General features: G+C 38.9%; 1 protein-coding gene across 1 annotated transcript in view; it reads left to right on the top strand.

The window, feature by feature from the left end:
• The window catches only part of MYH15 (myosin heavy chain 15), a 152,528-nt gene that overhangs the window by 66,902 nt on the left and 67,660 nt on the right, over nucleotides 1-17,966 (top strand). The window contains 7 exon segments of the mRNA XM_070045449.1: nucleotides 1,907-2,169; nucleotides 8,791-8,885; nucleotides 8,888-9,037; nucleotides 10,408-10,465; nucleotides 10,468-10,583; nucleotides 12,234-12,379; nucleotides 15,512-15,623. Coding sequence (XP_069901550.1) covers nucleotides 1,907-2,169; nucleotides 8,791-8,885; nucleotides 8,888-9,037; nucleotides 10,408-10,465; nucleotides 10,468-10,583; nucleotides 12,234-12,379; nucleotides 15,512-15,623 — 940 coding nt within the window.

Below are 17,966 nucleotides of genomic sequence, written 5' to 3'. Positions count from 1 at the left end.
ATGTTTTCTGTAGATTTTTTTTTGGTAGATATGATTTATTGTATAGAGGACATTCGTTCCATCTTATTTTGTTAAGCACGTTTACCAAGAAAGGGTTAAATTCTTCTTTTGCATCTAACCCATAAATGTGTTGAATTAAATTAATAGATTAAAAAAAGTTAAACCCACTTTGTTTATAAAATATGATATTTTTCATACATTGTGGGATGGTTTATAGTATTATAGTATTTTTGCCTCAATGTTCATGAATAAGTTTGGCCTGTAATTGTTTCTTCTGCTGTTATCTGACTTTGAATCAAGGTTACCTTAACCTCATAAAAGAGTTAGGCAATATTTTCTCTTTTCAAAACATGAAACAATTTATTTTGATTATCTGTCTTTGAGTGCTTGGTAAAATTTGCCTATAAAACCATCTAGATCTGGTGTTTCTTTCATGAAAGATTTTACAATTTTGATTTAATTTATTTAATAGATATAAGCCTATTGAGATTTTTTTCTTCTTGAATCAGTTTAGATTAATTCCTTTCTTTTTTTTTTTTTTCAGTACGCGGGCCTCTCACTGTTGTGGCCTCTCCCGTTGCGGAGCACAGGCTCCGGATGCACAGGCCCAGCGACCATGGCTCACGGGCCCAGCCACTTCACGGCATGTGGGATCCTCCCAGACCGGGGCACGAACCTGTGTCCCTTGCATCGGCAGGCGGACTCTCAACCACTGTGCCACCAGGGAAGCCCCTCTATATGTGTTTTGTAATTTTGAACTGTAAGCTCATCTTCAAGGGGACTTTAAGAAAATCTCTAGTGCTTGATTTTAGGGTATTTTCTTCAGTGCACTTTTGTATTTTTCCCCCAAGGGCCCAAAGGGTATTTATTACCAGTGTAAAAAAATGATTATGCTAATTTCTTGTGTATTTCTACACTAATCAGGTAGTATAATTTAAATCTCAAACACGCCAGTGATGCTGGTTCATAGTATATAAAAAACATTCTTAGCGTAGGATCTTTTTTCTTCACCCTGAGCCCAGACCAAATCAGATGTGCTTCTCTTTGACTTCTCTCTGTGCCAGTGGGTGAATTTTTAAATCCTCCTTTTCATTAAGGGTGAAATTCTTTGAAAATCACAGCCTGTCTCTTTATCCACAAGGATATAAAAATACAAACCCTACAATACCAAGCCTGGCTTCCTCCTTCCATAAGGATGGTCAAACTGTACAAGCATTCACTCTTCGCTCTGCTTTTTTTTTTAGCGCCCTCTATAGTTCTTACCCTCTTTAAGGGTCAGCTCTCATTTAAAGGATGTTTGTAGTGGAAACATTTTCAGGACAAATAGTCCACAACATTGTTAGCCCCAGAAGTCCCTCAAAGGGTTTTTGATAGAATCAGATGAGAGCTTGGATGTAGAAGTGCTTTGAAGACTAATGAGGATTTATAATGACTCCTAAAAAGATGTGCTTATTAGGGATCTTAATTTGGAAAATAACCCTTTTACTTTTAAATTTTTTTATTTTTTAAAATTTTATTTATTTTTGGCTGCGTTGGGTCTTCGTTGCTGCGTGTGGGCTTTCTCTAGTTGCAGCAAGTGGGGGCTACGCTTCATTACAGTGCACGGGCTTCTCATTGCAATGGCTTCTCTTGTTGCAGAGCACGAGCTCTATGAATGTGGGCTTCAGTTGTTGCAGCACACGGGTTCGGTAGTTGCAACACGTGGCTCGGACGCTCAGTAGTTGTGGTGCACGGGCTTAATTGCTCCGCAGCATGTGGGATCTTCCTGGACCAGGGATTGAATCTGTGTCCCCTGAATTGGCAGGCAGATTCTTAACCACCCAACACCAGGGAAATCCGGAAAGTAACTCTTTTAAATAGTCTAGGTTAACTTTCTTTTCTTTTCTTTTTTTCCCCCTCAACTTAGGGATGCACTTCTTTTGATCCAGTGGAACGTAAGAGCTTTCATGGCTGTGAAGGGCTGGCCGTGGATGAGGCTCTTCTTCAAGATCAAGCCTTTTGTTAGATCTGCTGGAATGGGAAGGGAGGTAGCTGGACTGAAGGAAGAGTGTGTGCAGCTGCAAAAAGCGTTGGCGAAATCAGAATCTCCGAGGGAGGAGCTGAAAGCCAAGCAAATCTCCCTACACCAGGAAAAGAATGACTTGCTTCTTCAGCTGCAGGCTGTGACTAGCCCCACCATTTCTTCTTCAAATCAAGTTTCTAATTAGATTCCCTTGTTTTGCAGGCAGTATTGACTTGAAAAAAAATAGAGGCACGTGCTATGCAAATACTGTAGAATTTCATCCAACACAGACAGTGGAAACACTTAGAGAGACACCCTTTACAGTGAAGTGATTTCATTGACAGTATGTCTTTGAAAAAGGGACAAACTTTTAGATGGGTTTTAACTATATAAACAGATGGAAATCTATCATGGGAGTCAGGAAGCTCTGGATCTTAATTCAAATTCTGTAGTTAGCACGTAACCCATTAGCAAATCAAAAGACAGGCTCTTTCTTAATTTCATTTTCAGATTTTTCATCATTAGTGTATAGGAATGCCAGAGATTTCTGTGCATTAATTTTGTATCCTGCTACTTTACCAAATTCATTGATTAGCTCTAGTAGTTTTCTGGTAGCATCTTTGGGATTCTCTATGTGTAGTATCATGTCATCTGCAAACAGTGACAGCTTTACTTCTTCTTTTCCGATTTGGATTCCTTTTATTTCTTTTTCTTCTCTGATTGCTGTGGCTAAAACTTCCAAAACTATATTGAATAAGAGTGGTGAGAGTGGGCAACCTTGTCTTGATCCTGATCTTAGTGGAAATGGTTTCAGTTTTTCACCATTAAGGACGATGTTTGCTGTGGGTTTGTCATATATGGCATTTATTATGTTGAGGTAAGTTCCCTCTATGCCTACTTTCTGCAGGGTTTTTATCATAAATGGGTATTGAATTTTGTTGAAAGCTTTCTCTGCATCTATTGAAATGATCATATGGTTTTTTTGTTTGTTTGTTTGTTTGTTTGTTTTTTTGCGGTACACGGGCCTCTCACTGCTGTGGCCTCTCCCGTTGCGGAGCACAGGCTCTGGACGCACAGGCTCAGCGGCCATTGCTCACGGGCCCAGCCGCTCCGCGGCATGTGGGATCTTCCCAGACCGGGGCACGAACCCGTGTCCCCTGCATCGGCAGGCAGACCCTCAACCACTGCGCCACCAGGGAAGCCCGATCATATGGTTTTTATCCTTCAATTTGTTAATATGGTGTATCACGTTGATTGATTTGCATATATTGAAGAATCCTTGCATTCCTGGAATAAACCCCACTTGATCATGGTGTATGATCCTTTTAATGTGCTGTTGGATTCTGTTTGCTACTATTTTGTTGAGAATTTTTGCATCTATGTTCATCAGTGATATTGGCCTGTAGTTTTCTTTCTTTGTGACATCTTTGTCTGGTTTTGGTATCAGGGTGATGGTGGCCTCGTAGGATGAGTGTGGGAGTGTTCCTCCCTCTGCTATGTTTTGGAAGAGTTTGAGAAGGATGGGTGTTAGCTCTTCTCTAAATGTTTGATAGAATTTGCCTGTGAAGCCATCTGGTCCTGGAATTTTGTTTTTTGGAAGATTTTAAATCACAGTCGCAACATCAGTGCTTGTGATTGGTCTGTTCATATTTTCTATTTCTTCCTGGTTCAGTCTTGGCAGGTTGTGCATTTCTAAGAATTTGTCCATTTCTTCCAGGTTGTCCATTTTATTGGCATAGAGTTGCTTGTAGTACTCTCTCATGAGCTTTTGTATTTCTGCAGTGTCAGTTGTTACTTCTCCTTTTTCATTTCTAATTCTCTTGATTTGAGTCTTCTCCCTTTTTTTCTTGATGAGTTTGGCTAATGGTTTATCAATTTTGTTTATCTTCTCAAAGAACCAGCTTTTAGTTTTATTGATCTTTGCTATTGTTTCCTTCATTTCTTTTTCATTTATTTCTGATCTGATCTTTATGATTTCTTTCCTTCTGCTAACTTTGGGTTTTTTGGTTCTTCTTTCTCTAATTGCTTTAGGTGCAAGGTTAGGTTGTTTATTTGAGATGTTTCCTGTTTCTTAAGGTAAGATTGTATTGAAATTAAGAAAACACTCCCATTTACCATTGCAACAAAAAGAATAAAATATCTAGGACTAAATCTACCTAAGGAGACAAAAGACCTGTATTCAGAAAATTATAAGACACTGATGAAAGAAATTAAAGATGATACAAATAGATGGAGAGTTATACCATGTTCTTGGATTGGAAGAATCAACATTGTGAAAATGACCCTACTACCCAAAGCAATCTACAGACTCAATGTAATCCCTATCAAACTACCACTGGTATTTTTCACAGAACTCTAACAAAAGATTTCACAATTTGTATGGAAACACAAAAGACCCTGAATAGACAAAGCAATCTTGAGAATGAAAAATGGAGCTGGAGGAATCAGGCTCCCTGACTTCAGACTATACTACAAAGCTACAGTAATCAAGACAGTATGGTACTGGCACAAAAACAGAAAGATAGATCAATGGAACAGGATAGAAAGCCCAGAGATAAACCCATGCACATATGGTCACCTTATCTTTGATAAAGGAGGCAAGAATATACAGTGGAGAAAAGACAGCCTCTTCAATAAGTGGTGCTGGGAAAATTCGACAGGTACATGTAAAGTATGAGATTAGATCACTCCCTAACACCATACACAAAAATAAGCTCAAAGTGGATTAAAGATCTAAATGTAAGGCCAGAAACTATCAAACTCTTAGAGGAAAACATAGGTAGAACACTCTGTGACATAAATCACAGCAAGATCCTTTTTGACCCACCTCCTAGAGAAATGGAAATAAAAACAAAAATAAACAAATGGGACCTAATGAAACTTAAAAGCTTTTACACAGCAAAGGAAACCATAAACAAGACCAAAAGACAACCCTCAGAATGGGAGAAAATATTTGCAAATGAAGCAACTGACAAAGGATTAATCTCCAAAATGTACAAGCAGCTCATGCAGCTCAATAACAAAAAAACAACCCAATCCAAAAATGGGCAGAAGACCTAAATAGACATTTCTCCAAAGAAGATATACAGATTGCCAACAAACACATGAAAGAATCCTCAACATCATTAATCATTAGAGAAATGCAAATCAAAACTACAATGAGGTATCATCTCACACCTGTCAGAATGGCCATCATCAAAAAATCTAGGAACAATAAATGCTGGAGAGGGTGTGGAGAAAAGGGAACACTCTTGCACTGCTGGTGGGAATGTAAATTGATAAAGCTACTGTGGAGAACAGTATGGAGGTTCCTTAAAAATCTACAAATAGATCTACCATACGACCCAGCAATCCCACTACTAGGCATATACCCTGAGAAAACCATAATTCAAAAACAGTCATGTACCAAAATGTTCATTGCAGCTCTATTTACAATAGCCCAGAGATAGAAACAACCTAAGTGCCCATCATCGGATGAATGGATGAAGAAGATGTGGCACATATATACAATGGAATATTACTCAGCCATAAAAAGAAACAAAATTGAGTTATTTGTAGTGAGGTGGATGGACCTAGAGTCTGTCATACACAGTGAAGTAAGTCAGAAAGAGGAAAACAAATACCGTATGCTAACACATATATATGGAATCTAAGGAAAAAAAAAAGGTCCTGAAGAACTTAGGGGTAAGATGGGAATAAAGACACAGACCTACTAGAGAATGGACTTGAAGATATGGAGAGGGGGAAGGGTAAGCTGTGACAAAGTGAGAGAGTGGCATGGACATATATACACTACCAAACATAAAATAGATAGCTAGGGGGAAGTAGCCGCATAGTACAGGGAGATCAGCTCGGTGCTTTGTGACCACCTAGAGGGGTGGGAGGGAGGAGACACAAGAGGGAAGAGATATGGGAACATATGTATATGTATAACTGATTCACTTTGTTATAAAGCAGAAACTAACACACCATTGTAAAGCAATTATACTCCAATAAAGGTGTTAAAAAAAAAAAAAGATAGGATCTTAATAGGTCCTGAGAAAAGCTTTACTGAGATCTTCAGGATTATTGCAGTATGCCCCTAACTGGTTTTCCTGATTTAGATCTCCCTACTTGCCCTTTCCCAGTCCAAGTCAATATCACAATGAGGTGAGTTCTTAAAACAGCAGTTTTCAACCTTGACTTTGCATCAAAGTTATTTGTGAAGCATTAACAAATAAAAAGAAAGGTGCCTAGACTCCACTCTCAGATACTTTGACTAAGTGGGTCTTGTGTGGGTCCAAATCATCTGTATGGGTGATTCTGATATCCAGCCAGGATTGAGAACCATTGTCTTGAACAAATATGTTGCTTCCCTGATGAACAAGCTTCAGATCCTGCAATATGTGTATTATAGGATCCAAACCCTTGGCCCAGGCATCTGAGCCTCCATCTCTAATCTGATGCCGATGTGCCCTTATTCACTCCCTTTTTTATTCCTCTTCTCTAGCTACCAGGACTACTGTTACATCCCAAAGGCAGGTATGAAATTTTATCCACCTTTATTGTACTCTCCACTGCACTTAGCACAGTGCTAAGTTAAATAATACTGGGTTCAAATACATTATATAAACATATTGTATTTTTTCCTGCTTTTTGGACTTACGGAAAACAGAAAATTTAGTAGTTTTAGGCTGACCGAAGTTATTCGTTTCTTTTGGGACTCTGCTACCCATCAGTGTTCCAATAGGCCGTATTTTACGAGAGTTTACATTCAGACCCACATTTCTGATACATATTTAATATAGCAGTGGTTCAAGAACTTTAGTGTGTATCAGCCTCACCTGGGATGCTTGTTAGAAATACAGATTCCTAGGCCCCGCTCCAAACCTACATTAAGATCCATATTGTGAGAATCACGGTTTGTAATATCATATTTTGTCTGGCTTAGGACACAGGGAGCCTAGGATGAGACCTGGCCTCCTAGTTTTCATCATTCTTCCTCTCAACAAAAAGAGTGGCCAGTACTACCTGGGCTGATGTGGGGATAGAAATACACCCAACTTGTGAAGGGAAAGGTGGGTAAAAGTCTGGGATACATGAATAAAGATCATTGTGGGGAGCATAGGAGACACATGAAGCCAATTGCAGGGCAAGTCCTGGAAGGCTGAGATGAGTTCAAATTGTAACTGATTTAAAAAGCTGACCTGGCTATGAAATATTTTATCTTATTGATTTTTTTTATCTCATTGATTTTTAAGAAACACACCTCCATACAGTAGGAATCAAGGAAACAAGGATTCTTTTCAAATTATTCACTAACTCAAAATACCGGAAGCACTGAGTGAACCCATTTCAATTAACACTGTGAGTACATGAGAAAATAACTGCCACTGGGGAAAGGATGTCCCTACTGTTAAGCTGTCACACCACTGCTCAGCTGGCCCCAAACCTGCCATCATGTTAAATGAGAGGATCGATGATGGTCGATTGGATTGTTGGCTTCATTTGGTGATGGTGACAGGTCCTGTACAAGTGCTGAATGGAAGAGAGCAAAGAGCTATTCTGCCTGTCAACCTTGGATGAGCTAAGATCAAATATCCCCATTATTGCTCAAGCATGGGAAGCTTCTCTGATATGCATGGATCCTTAACATTTTTGTTTGTTTTTAGTTTAGTCCTTCTCTTGGGTCTTCAATGATGTTGGAGATTCACTATTTTATACCTCCCCCATCTGTGCCTCTTTGAGCCCCATTTGTTGGGCAGACAGGCTGAGAGTTAGCCAGGATCCAATAGCCTGGATTTTTGCCCTTCTCTGCTCTTGATCTAAGTAGATGAAACAACGTAAGCCAAGCAAATAGTTAGGTAATAGATTGCCCAAATTGCAGAGGATGGATGAGGTCTAAAGATGAAATATGGAGATATGTGTGAAGTTATGTCACAACGAGACCTCTAGTAATTAAGAACTTGCTCACAGAAAAGAGGTTTTATTTAGCCTCTAAATGGAGACAAGTGAAAGGAGTTCAAAGTTACACAGGTGCTTTTGTAGCAAAAAGCAATCGGCCCCTTCTTTTTTGACTTGGACCATAACACAGAAAGAGTGGGCCACACAGTGAGAGTTGGCAGCAGTATGTTTGAAAAAATAAGAGGAAGGAGGATTGCACACTCTATGGTTATAACTTGGGGAATTTACTGCTGGCAGAACCTTCAAGAAAAATATTTTAGTTGGAAATAATAGTAAAGTCTAGTTAGTGATATTCAAGGAACCTCATGAATTGTAAATTCAGCTTATGAATAAAAAAAATACAGCCCAGCTCTATTTATTAGAAGATGCTTATATATTAAATAAGTGCATCAGGGTCCTTATAATAATATTATAAATATTCTATTGTCTGAGGGAACACCACTTTCTTAAAAGACCATATTCTGAGCAGGTACCGCCCTCAAACTATATGCCTGCAGGGATGCTTCCAGTAGCTGTGATTTAATCAGCACACCACTGATTTTTGGAGGGATATTAGCTCCTTTAGCCCACCAGGATTCTATTAAGTGCTTTAGAAGAGGTAATCTAATCTACTGAATGGCCTGAAAGATCAAAAGCACCTCCAAACACAAGCAACTCCTCCACTTCTCAACCATAGGGTCAGGGAACTGGGAATATTATTTCAACTGCTTAGGAAAGGTAGGTGAAAGTGCCGGGCAGAGGACAGGCAATTATCTCTCTGCTGTGTGTTAAGCAGCATTTCGCCTGGCTGTTAAATTACTTCCAGCTGTTGGCAACAATTTTCTCCTCATCATGGCGGGAACGAGAGACCCTGGCAAATGCTGAAGAGCAGCGCGAGTCGCTGATTAAATCCAAGATCCAGCTGGAGGCCAGCGTCCAGGCGCTGCCTGCGTTGGGGGTTGGGGGGAGGAAAAAGAGGAGGTAAATTCCCAGCTGACTGCCGGAGGGCGGAGACTCGAAGATGAATGTTCCGCGTCGAAGAAGAAAGAAATCGATGACCTGGAGACACTATTGGCAAAGTCACAGAAGGAGAAGCGTGCTTCAGAGTACAAGGTACTTTTTCTATAATGTCAGGAAGGCCTAGATGCCTGAATTCCACACTCTCAATCGGGCTCCAGGACCAGACTTGCTCTGTTTATATTAATTAACACAGTGGTCCGCAACTTTACAGCACTGGGAGTCAGAACTGGCATCAAATGAAGGATCTGGTGAACTGTGCCATCCTAATTCAAAGTTCCAACTTGAATTTATGGAACCCCACTTAATCTCCCAAATGAAATGTTTTCATTTGTTCCAATCTAATTGCATGTGAAATCTGATAGAAAGAGCAAAATGGTTTCATTGGGCCTCTCTAAGTATCCTCTTTTGGAAGGAGAGGGAACAGGATGCAGTTTATTGAAAGGTGATTTGGGACACGTCTGAATTCCCACCTCTGTCGTTGATTTGGAGCTTGACCTTGAGATGTCATTTTAATTCCAGCTAAGGACCTTAATGTTTTGTTCATTTTAACTGAGGTTTTTATCTTGTGCATCTGTGTATAGACTGAAGTCAGCTGAGGGGTCTGTATCAAACCTTTGATAAAAAAAAAAAGTCTCCAGAATAATATCGTAATTTTGGCATATGATTAAATAGCAACTCTTGTACATCAGTTCCCTTTCATAAAAAGCACTTGGACCTGATATAAATGGCTTACACCTTTGCCTATTTTATCAGCTGGAACTCTCTTTAACTGCCACTTTCTTAGGATTTGAGGCACAAGATTAATATTGCCCCGAATACTCTAAAGAAAGCTAAATTACCTTTAGTGGTGTTCTTGTTATACAAATAATACGGCACTCTGAATACTGGCCATCCACTGACCTATGCTGATAATATATATATATATATATATTTTTTTTTAATTAATTAATTTTTGGCTGTGTTGGGTCTTCGTTTCTGTGCGAGGGTTTTCTCTAGTTGCGGCGAGCGGGGGCCAGTCTTCATCGCGGTGCGTGGGCCTCTCTTGTTGCAGAGCATGGGCTCCAGACGCGCGTGCTCAGTAGTTGTGGCTCACAGGCCTAGTTGCTCCGCGGCATGTGGGATCTTCCCAGGCCAGGGCTTGAAACCTTGTCCCCTGCATTGGCAGGCGGATTCTCAACCACTGCGCCACCAGGGAAGCCACTATGCTGATAATATTTGATTAACCAGAATACCCCATTCCCCGACCAGGAGAGCTAACAGATCATTTGTGTCTGTGTGTAAAAGAAAAAGTGAATTTAGAGTTTTAAAAAGTCCATCAGGAATTTGGCTAAATTTAGTTCTTTATAACAGTGGATACCGCATGAGATTTTTGGTCCTAGAAAAGAGAGGAGATGGCCCTTAGTGTTTATACCCCACCTTCCATAAGTGGCTCTCATGGAACTGTTGTCGTCTTCTCCCCACAGGTTAAGAATCTGACTGAGGAGGTGGAGTCTCTCAGTGAGGACGTCAGCAAACTTCAGCGAGCAGCCAGGGTGCGCGGGAGGCCTGCCAGCAGACCCTGGAGGACCTGCACGCGGAAGAGGAGAAAACCCTTACCCTGAGCAAAACCAAGCTGACACTAGAGCAGCCAGCGAACGAGGTCAGTAGTGATATGTCTTGCTAGTTAGCTGTGTGTCTACATCTGTACAAACCTCCACTTTTTACTTAGTTCATTTATCTTGACATTTTCAGGAAAACTTAGTAGCATGGTTAGTTTCCCTCATTATTTAGAAATAAGAGGTGAGCCACTACAGTAGAAGAAGGGCCCCAGCATGTAATCTGTCTGTTTTTATATGCAACTTTCACACAACCCTGGGCAGTGGGAGAACACTGAGATGAATCGTGAAGGGGTATCAATCTGACTGACTGTTCCCCACAGAACCTGGTGTTTTGCCCCGCAGATATGTTGGCGCTTTATCTGACACTAGTACTGAAGGATTGCTTTAAGGCCCTGTTGTGTCTCCAGCCATGCACTGAGGTTTATTAAAGTAAAAAGATATGTAAGTCACAAGCTGTGTTCTACCAACACTATTGGAAAACACTTGTAAGATTCTGGAGATGGTGCCCCTGTTCTGCCTCCAAATACCTTGTGAAATAAAGATGCTTCAGACGAGTCTCAGTGGTTAGGTTCATCACTCTTCCTGTTTCCTCCCAGCTGACACTGTGTGCATTCACTGTTTTATTAGTCCCCAAAGCTTAGCTTTTATTAAATTGCTGACAAGGGTGGTTAGGGTTTTTTTTTTTATTATCTGCTTCTTTTTCCTCATGCCTTTCTATCAGTTTCCTCTATTACCTATTAGTCGTCTGACTTCTCTTCCTATTTCCACTGATACATATCTCACAAAGCCTCAATATGGGGATTTATTGGTTGTGTGCAAACAACACACACACTTGTTCTCTCGCAGAGTTCATTTATCTTCAGGTTTTTGCATATGCCCTCCAGAAATTCTCCCTTCTCCCCTATTCGAATTTTATATCTTTTGCTAGTCACGGGAAATAGCTTCTATTGTGGCAAAGTAAATATATCACTGAAAACTAGCCATATTGTAACTGTTATTTAGCCTCCCGCTAAGCTAACCTCAACATCATGGTTGGCAACACTACAGACAGAACTTGAATGTTCTGATCACCTTGTTGGAGGTACCAGAATATGACACAATGTTATGGACCATAGAGGGTACCAAGGTGGTAAAGGAGGGTGTGGAAATCACGCCATGTGAGATGCGTTTGAAAGGGTCAGTGATACTGAGTTGGAAGACTCAGGACAGCTGCCTAATATTCGTGAATGATCATGTGGAGACAGATTTGCTTGTGCTGCTCCAGGGAGCAGAGCTTAGGCCGGTGGGATGAACTTACAGAGACTACTTTGGCTTCTTATGAAGAAGTGCTCCTGAGTAAATGGACTTATCTACCCATGAAGTGAGCTGCCATGTGAAGAAGTGAGCTTCCCATCACTGGAAAGCAATCAAACAAGGACTCACTAGACATCTATTATTGGCTTCTTCTGTAGGCTAGAACACGTATTCCTTAATCTTTAAAGTTTTCCTTCATCACCATGATTTCTAGATTCTTTTGTTGTCCTATTGATGTGTACAATATTTATTTTAAAATATCTACATAACTGGGCATCATTTACAGACTCTGCGTGTATTTTTCTTTCTTTTTCCAGAAGGTAAGTGGTTAATGAACACATCTAGTAAAGTATAAACTTTACTTATTTATTGGGCTCAATAATGTCTCCTTCTGTCAGCTTGAGGGTGCCCTTGAACAGGAGAGCAAAGCGAGAATGAACTGGGAAAAGGAAGAGTGCAAACTGGAGGGCGAGGTAAAGCTGAACCGGGAAAGCATGGAGGACCTGGAGAGCAGGCAGCTGCAGCTAGCAGGAAAGCTGAGGAGGTGAGTCACCTTTCTGTTGACTCGAGATTCTGGGAGACCTTTTATCGGAGGAAACAGCTCTCTCATGTCATTTATCCTCATGACCCTAGGGCCAGATGTCTTAAGACCTGAAGGGGAGGATAAGAAGGATAACAAGCCTAGGAAATTGATTTTTTTTTCTTTTGCTAGACTTTATGTGAACTTTCTTTTTATAATTATGTAATAACCTACAAGAAAGTAACTGAGAAGGCTGACCAGTAGATGCGAATGAAAGGTGTAAGGCACAGGAGATGCGAATTATTGGAATTTGAAGTTACAAGTCAAAATAAAAATCGCTCACTTCTTTTACTCATGATGAGACCAATGGCCTAAAGTAAAAAAAAAAAAAAAAAAAAAGAAAAGAAATCCTAATATGAAGTCCCATATAACATCTGATCATTTAAAAAAAAACAAAACAAAACTTATTTGCCAGATATAACCTCATTAACATTTATCTAACTTTTTTTTGGTCAAATAATTTACCGTATAAGTATTAAACCTTAAAATTGAAAGCAAAACATAACATGATCAAAATCAGTAGACCTTCAGTTCACATGGATTCCCAAGGAGCTCAGGGCAAGACGGCCCTCTCAGTTTAGTTTCATCATTCAGTGAAATGGATTTTCTCACCTTGTCCCTTTTGTCTTCCTCTGTTCAGCTAGACTTTCTTCTTCTTCTCCATATTTTAAAAAAATTTTGGCTGAGCTATGCAGCATGCAGTATCTCAGTTTTCTGACCAGGGATTGAACCTATGCCCCCTGAAGTGGGAACCCGTAGTCTTAACCACTGGACTGCCAGGGGAGTCCCCAGCTAGACTTTCTTCTAACGATTAGGGATTTTCCAGTTATTTGGAATAGATCAAATAAGAGAGGGAAACAGTGAGATCTAAGAGTGAGACAAGGCCAGGTTAAAGCTGGGAGCCCACTGGTTATTGGAGCCCACAGTGAAGAAGAAAGTCAAGTGAGCAACTATGAGCTTCTGGTTTTCCTGTCTGTGTACATGAGTTTCCATTACACATGCTTGTGGTCAGACTTGATTAATAGCCTGCCAATAAGTTACTGAACTGTATAGGTGTTTCCGACCTGATAGGTAGGAAAAGATGAAATAAGTAACCCTATGAATGTAACGGAACCGTGAAAGGTAAAATGATGATAGAGTTCCCTAAGCATTCAATTTTGAAGATTGTGTTTCAGCTCAGCAAAGTGAAAATGATACTCTATGTCCTTGTAGGCCACAGGTCAAAGAGCTCTGGCATTTCAGAAACCCATGTTTTCAGGAAATGATAAATTTATTATACAGCATTTTCTCTAAATGGACCCATGTATATATGGAGACAATACATGAAAATGTGGCATTTTAAAATGGTGATGACAGGATAGATTACTTAATAAATAACACAGATTATAAGCTCTTCATCTTCTGAGATAAAAGTTAAATTTCTTCCTCACGCTATTCACACAAACACAAAATCCAGTTTCATTAAAGAATTAAATGCAAAAATCAAGCTTTAAAATCATTAGAAAATGCAGCATTATTCACCATAGCCAAGATATGGAAACAACCTAAATGCCCACTGATGGATGGATGGGTAAAGAAAATGTGGTGTATACATTTAATGGAACATTATTCAGCCTCTTTTTAAAGGAAATCCTGCCGTATGCAACAACATGGATGAACCTGGAGGACATTATGCTAAATGCAATAAGTCGGTCACAGAAGGACAAATAGTGCATGATTCCACTTATATGAGGCATCCCAAACAGTCAAACTCATAGAAACAGAGTAGAATGGTGGCGTCCAGGAGCTTGGAGGCAGGGGGAAATGTGGAGTTGCTCTTCAATGGGCATAAAGCTTCCATCGTGCAAGATGATTAAGTTCTAGAGATGATTAAGTTCTAGAGTGACATACAATGTTGTGCCTATAGTTAATAAAATTGTATACTTAAATATTTGTTGAGAGGGTAGATCTCCTGTTAAATGTTCTTCAATTAAAAAAAAACAGCAAAAACCATTAAAAAACAAAACCATTAAAAGACAATATAGGTGGTAAGTCTTAGGAAACTGGCAGGTCAGACTGAATGAGTCACAAAAATCCAAAGGCATAAAAGGAATATATTGATAAATTTGATGTTGATACCTCGACATTTTAAACATTTATGTGGCAAAAGCCAACATAAATAAAACTGGGGCAAATTAGAAAGTGGGAGAAATATCTACAGCAGATATCAAAAAATAAAGATCAAGAGTATTAAAGGAAAATATATAATTCAATAATTAGATGAACAACCTAACAGAAAAATGGGCAACGGACACAGTTCATTTGTTTTATTGCCCATTTTAAAATCCTCATAGTTGATAACATGCTGTCCTCACTAGTAAACAAGGACATTCATTATAAAACAATGACATACTAATCTGTTAGATTAGGAAAAATTTAGAAGTGTGCTAATGTTAAGTGTAAATGTAGAGAAATAACCTCACACTGCTATTGGAGGCCAAAGGGCAAGGTTATAAGTTTTTAAACACATACCTATACCCGACGCACCAATTCCCTGCTCAATATCCACTCTGTAGAGACACTCACATGTACACAAGGGTGCATGTATATGAACAGCATTATTTGTAAAAGTAAAATTTGGGGGAAAACCTCAATGTTTATTAATAGGAAAATGGATAAATAACCACATGATATCTAAATCATAAACTAGTATGTCACAGTTAATTTTTAAGTGAAGTAATCTATGTGTAGGCCAACATGGAAAAATCTCCATGTATTATTGGGTTAAAAATGTTGTAGAATTATAAATTCAAATGTATACAGTATTATACCTTTCACAGTAAAGAAAATGAAACTATTTCTACTGATATATAAGCACAAACATATGTCAATCCTCAGAAAAATGTCTGGAGGATTCACACCGAATTGATTATGGTGGTTACCTCTAGGCAAGGAAGAGAGATTGGGTATAATAGCCAAGAAGACTTCAGCTATAGATGTAATAGTTGAATTTTTTACAGTGAATGACTTCATGTGTTATTACTATAATTTAAAGAATATTTAAACAAAATGTTATTACGCTGAGCAATTCCACTTGATACCTCTTTTCCCTAACAGGAAAGAATCAGAAATGAATCAGATGAGCTCAAAGGTGGAGAATGAGAAAGGCCTGGTGGCTCAGCTTCAGAAGATGGTTAAAGGGCTCCAGGGAATCATTTATCAAATACCTGTGTGCACCTGTAGTTAGATCCATGGGTGATGATTGACTTCAGTGACAAACGCTCTGCAAAGGTACCCATAGCTCTAGCCAACTATAGATGAGGCAGAAAAGAGCAGTGGTTGAGAAGGTAACCTGGCATTCTATAGATACGTGACTCTGGAGAACATTACTGTTTAAGCTTAGATTTCCTAATCACGAAGGTAAGAAAAAAACAAGTAGCTAATTTGTTGAACGTTTGACATAAACTAGGTATTGTGCTAAAACCCTGGACATCTACATTTTTACTCATTAATCCTCCTGACAACCTTTGAGCTAAAATTAAATGCAACAGTACATTTAAGTGGTAAGCTCAGTGCCTGACCCATGGTAAGCATTCAATGCTACCAATTTAATTTTTTATGATGATTAGTTTTTGTGCTTAGAAGGCAATTATGCTGAAAATCTGTCTTGTAGCTACTTGTAGCCTCAAAACATTATTTGATAATGGGCAGCTATTTATAAGTTTGAGACCAGGCAACTGTTTTATACTATATGACCACATTATAAAGTAATTTAAAGCATGGATACGTTTAACTCCTCATGTATACATGCAGATGGATTTTTTTCCTTTGAAGCTAAGTAGTTATCTCACTAATGTAACTATTATTCAAAATAATTTTGGAACTTTTTTCTGATTATTACTTTCTGAGATATTTTGAGCCAAATTAGACCAGTCTCACTACTTTATGGGCAAGCTTTCAGACAATATTAATCTCCAAGTGACTGCCTATCATATTCACCAGACTTCTCTTCAAATGATACTTTATCCAAAAAATGTTCAATTTATCCAAAATACAAATTTTCTTACCCTGATGATTTAAAAAATACTATCTAAAGGTTATTTCTTTTTATTTTTAATGTCTGAAACATTTATATTAACATATTTCCATACAAATAACCCAAAGAAAGTTTAGTATTAGTTGTTTTTTGTTTGTTTTTTTATACTGCAGATTCTTATTAGTCATCAGTTTTATACACATGAGTGTATACATGTCAATCCCAAATGCCCAATTCATCACACCACCATCCCCACCCCCCCACGGCTTTCCCCCCTTGGTGTCCATACGTACGTTTGTTCTCTACACCTGTGTCTCAACTTCTGCCCTGCAAACTGGTTTATTTGTACCATTTTTCTAGGTTCCACATACATGCATTAATATACGATATTTGTTTTTCTCTTTCTGACTTACTTCACTCTGTATGACAGTCTTTAGATCCATCCACGTCTCAACAAATTTCATTCAACTCAATTTCATTCCTTTTTATGGCTGAGTAATATTCCTTTGTATATATGTACCACATCTTCTTTATCCATTTGTCTGTCAATGGGCACTTAGATTGCTTCCATGACCTGGCTATTGTAAATAGTGCTGCAATGAACATTAGGGTGCATGTGTCTTTTTGAATTATGGTTTTCTCTGGGTATATGCCCAGCAGTGGGATTGCTGGATCATATGGTAATTCTATTTTTAGTTTTTTAAGGAAACTCCATACTGTTCTCCATAGTGGCTGTATCAATTTACATTCCCACCAACAGTGCAAGAGGGTTCCCTTTTCTCCACACCCTCTCCAGCATTTGTTGTTTGTAGATTTTCTGTTGATGCCCATTCTAAGTGGTATGAGGTGATATCTCATTGTAGTTTTGATTTGCATTTCTCTAATAATTAGTGATGTTGAGCAGCTTTTCATGTGCTTCTTGGCCATCTGTATGTCTTCTTTGGAGAAATGTCTATTTAGGTCTTCTGCCCATTTTTGGATTGGGTTGTTTGTTTTTTTAATATTGAGCTGCATGAGCTGTTTATATATTTTGAAGATTAATCCTCTGTCTGATGATTCATTTGCAAATATTTTCTCCCATTCTGAGGGTTGTCTTTTGGTCTTGTTTATGGTTTCCTTTGCTGTGCAAAAGCTTTTAAGTGTCATTAGGTCCCACCTGTTTATTTTTGTGTTTATGTCCATTACTCTAGGAGGTGGATCAAAAAAGATCTTGCTGTGATTTATGTCAAAGAGTGTTCTGCCTATGTTTTCCTCCAAGAGTTTTATAGTGTCCAGTCTTACATTTAGATCTCGAGTCCATTCAGAGTTTATTTTTGTGTATGGTGTTAGGGAGTGTTCTAATTTCATTCTTTTACATGTAGCTGTCCAGTTTTCCCAGCACCACTTATTGAAGAGACTGTCTTTTCTCCATTGTATATCTTTGCCTCCTTTTTCATAGATTAGTTGACCATAGGTGCGTGGGTTTATCTCTGGGCTTTCTATCTTGTTCTATTGATCTATGTTTCTGTTTTTGTGCCAGTACCATATTGTCTTGAT

Source organism: Globicephala melas, chromosome 4, assembly GCF_963455315.2.
Source record: "Globicephala melas chromosome 4, mGloMel1.2, whole genome shotgun sequence".
Lineage (NCBI taxonomy): Eukaryota > Metazoa > Chordata > Mammalia > Artiodactyla > Delphinidae > Globicephala > Globicephala melas.
Note: the sequence above shows the minus strand (reverse complement) of the source record. Positions and strands in the feature narration are given on the sequence as shown.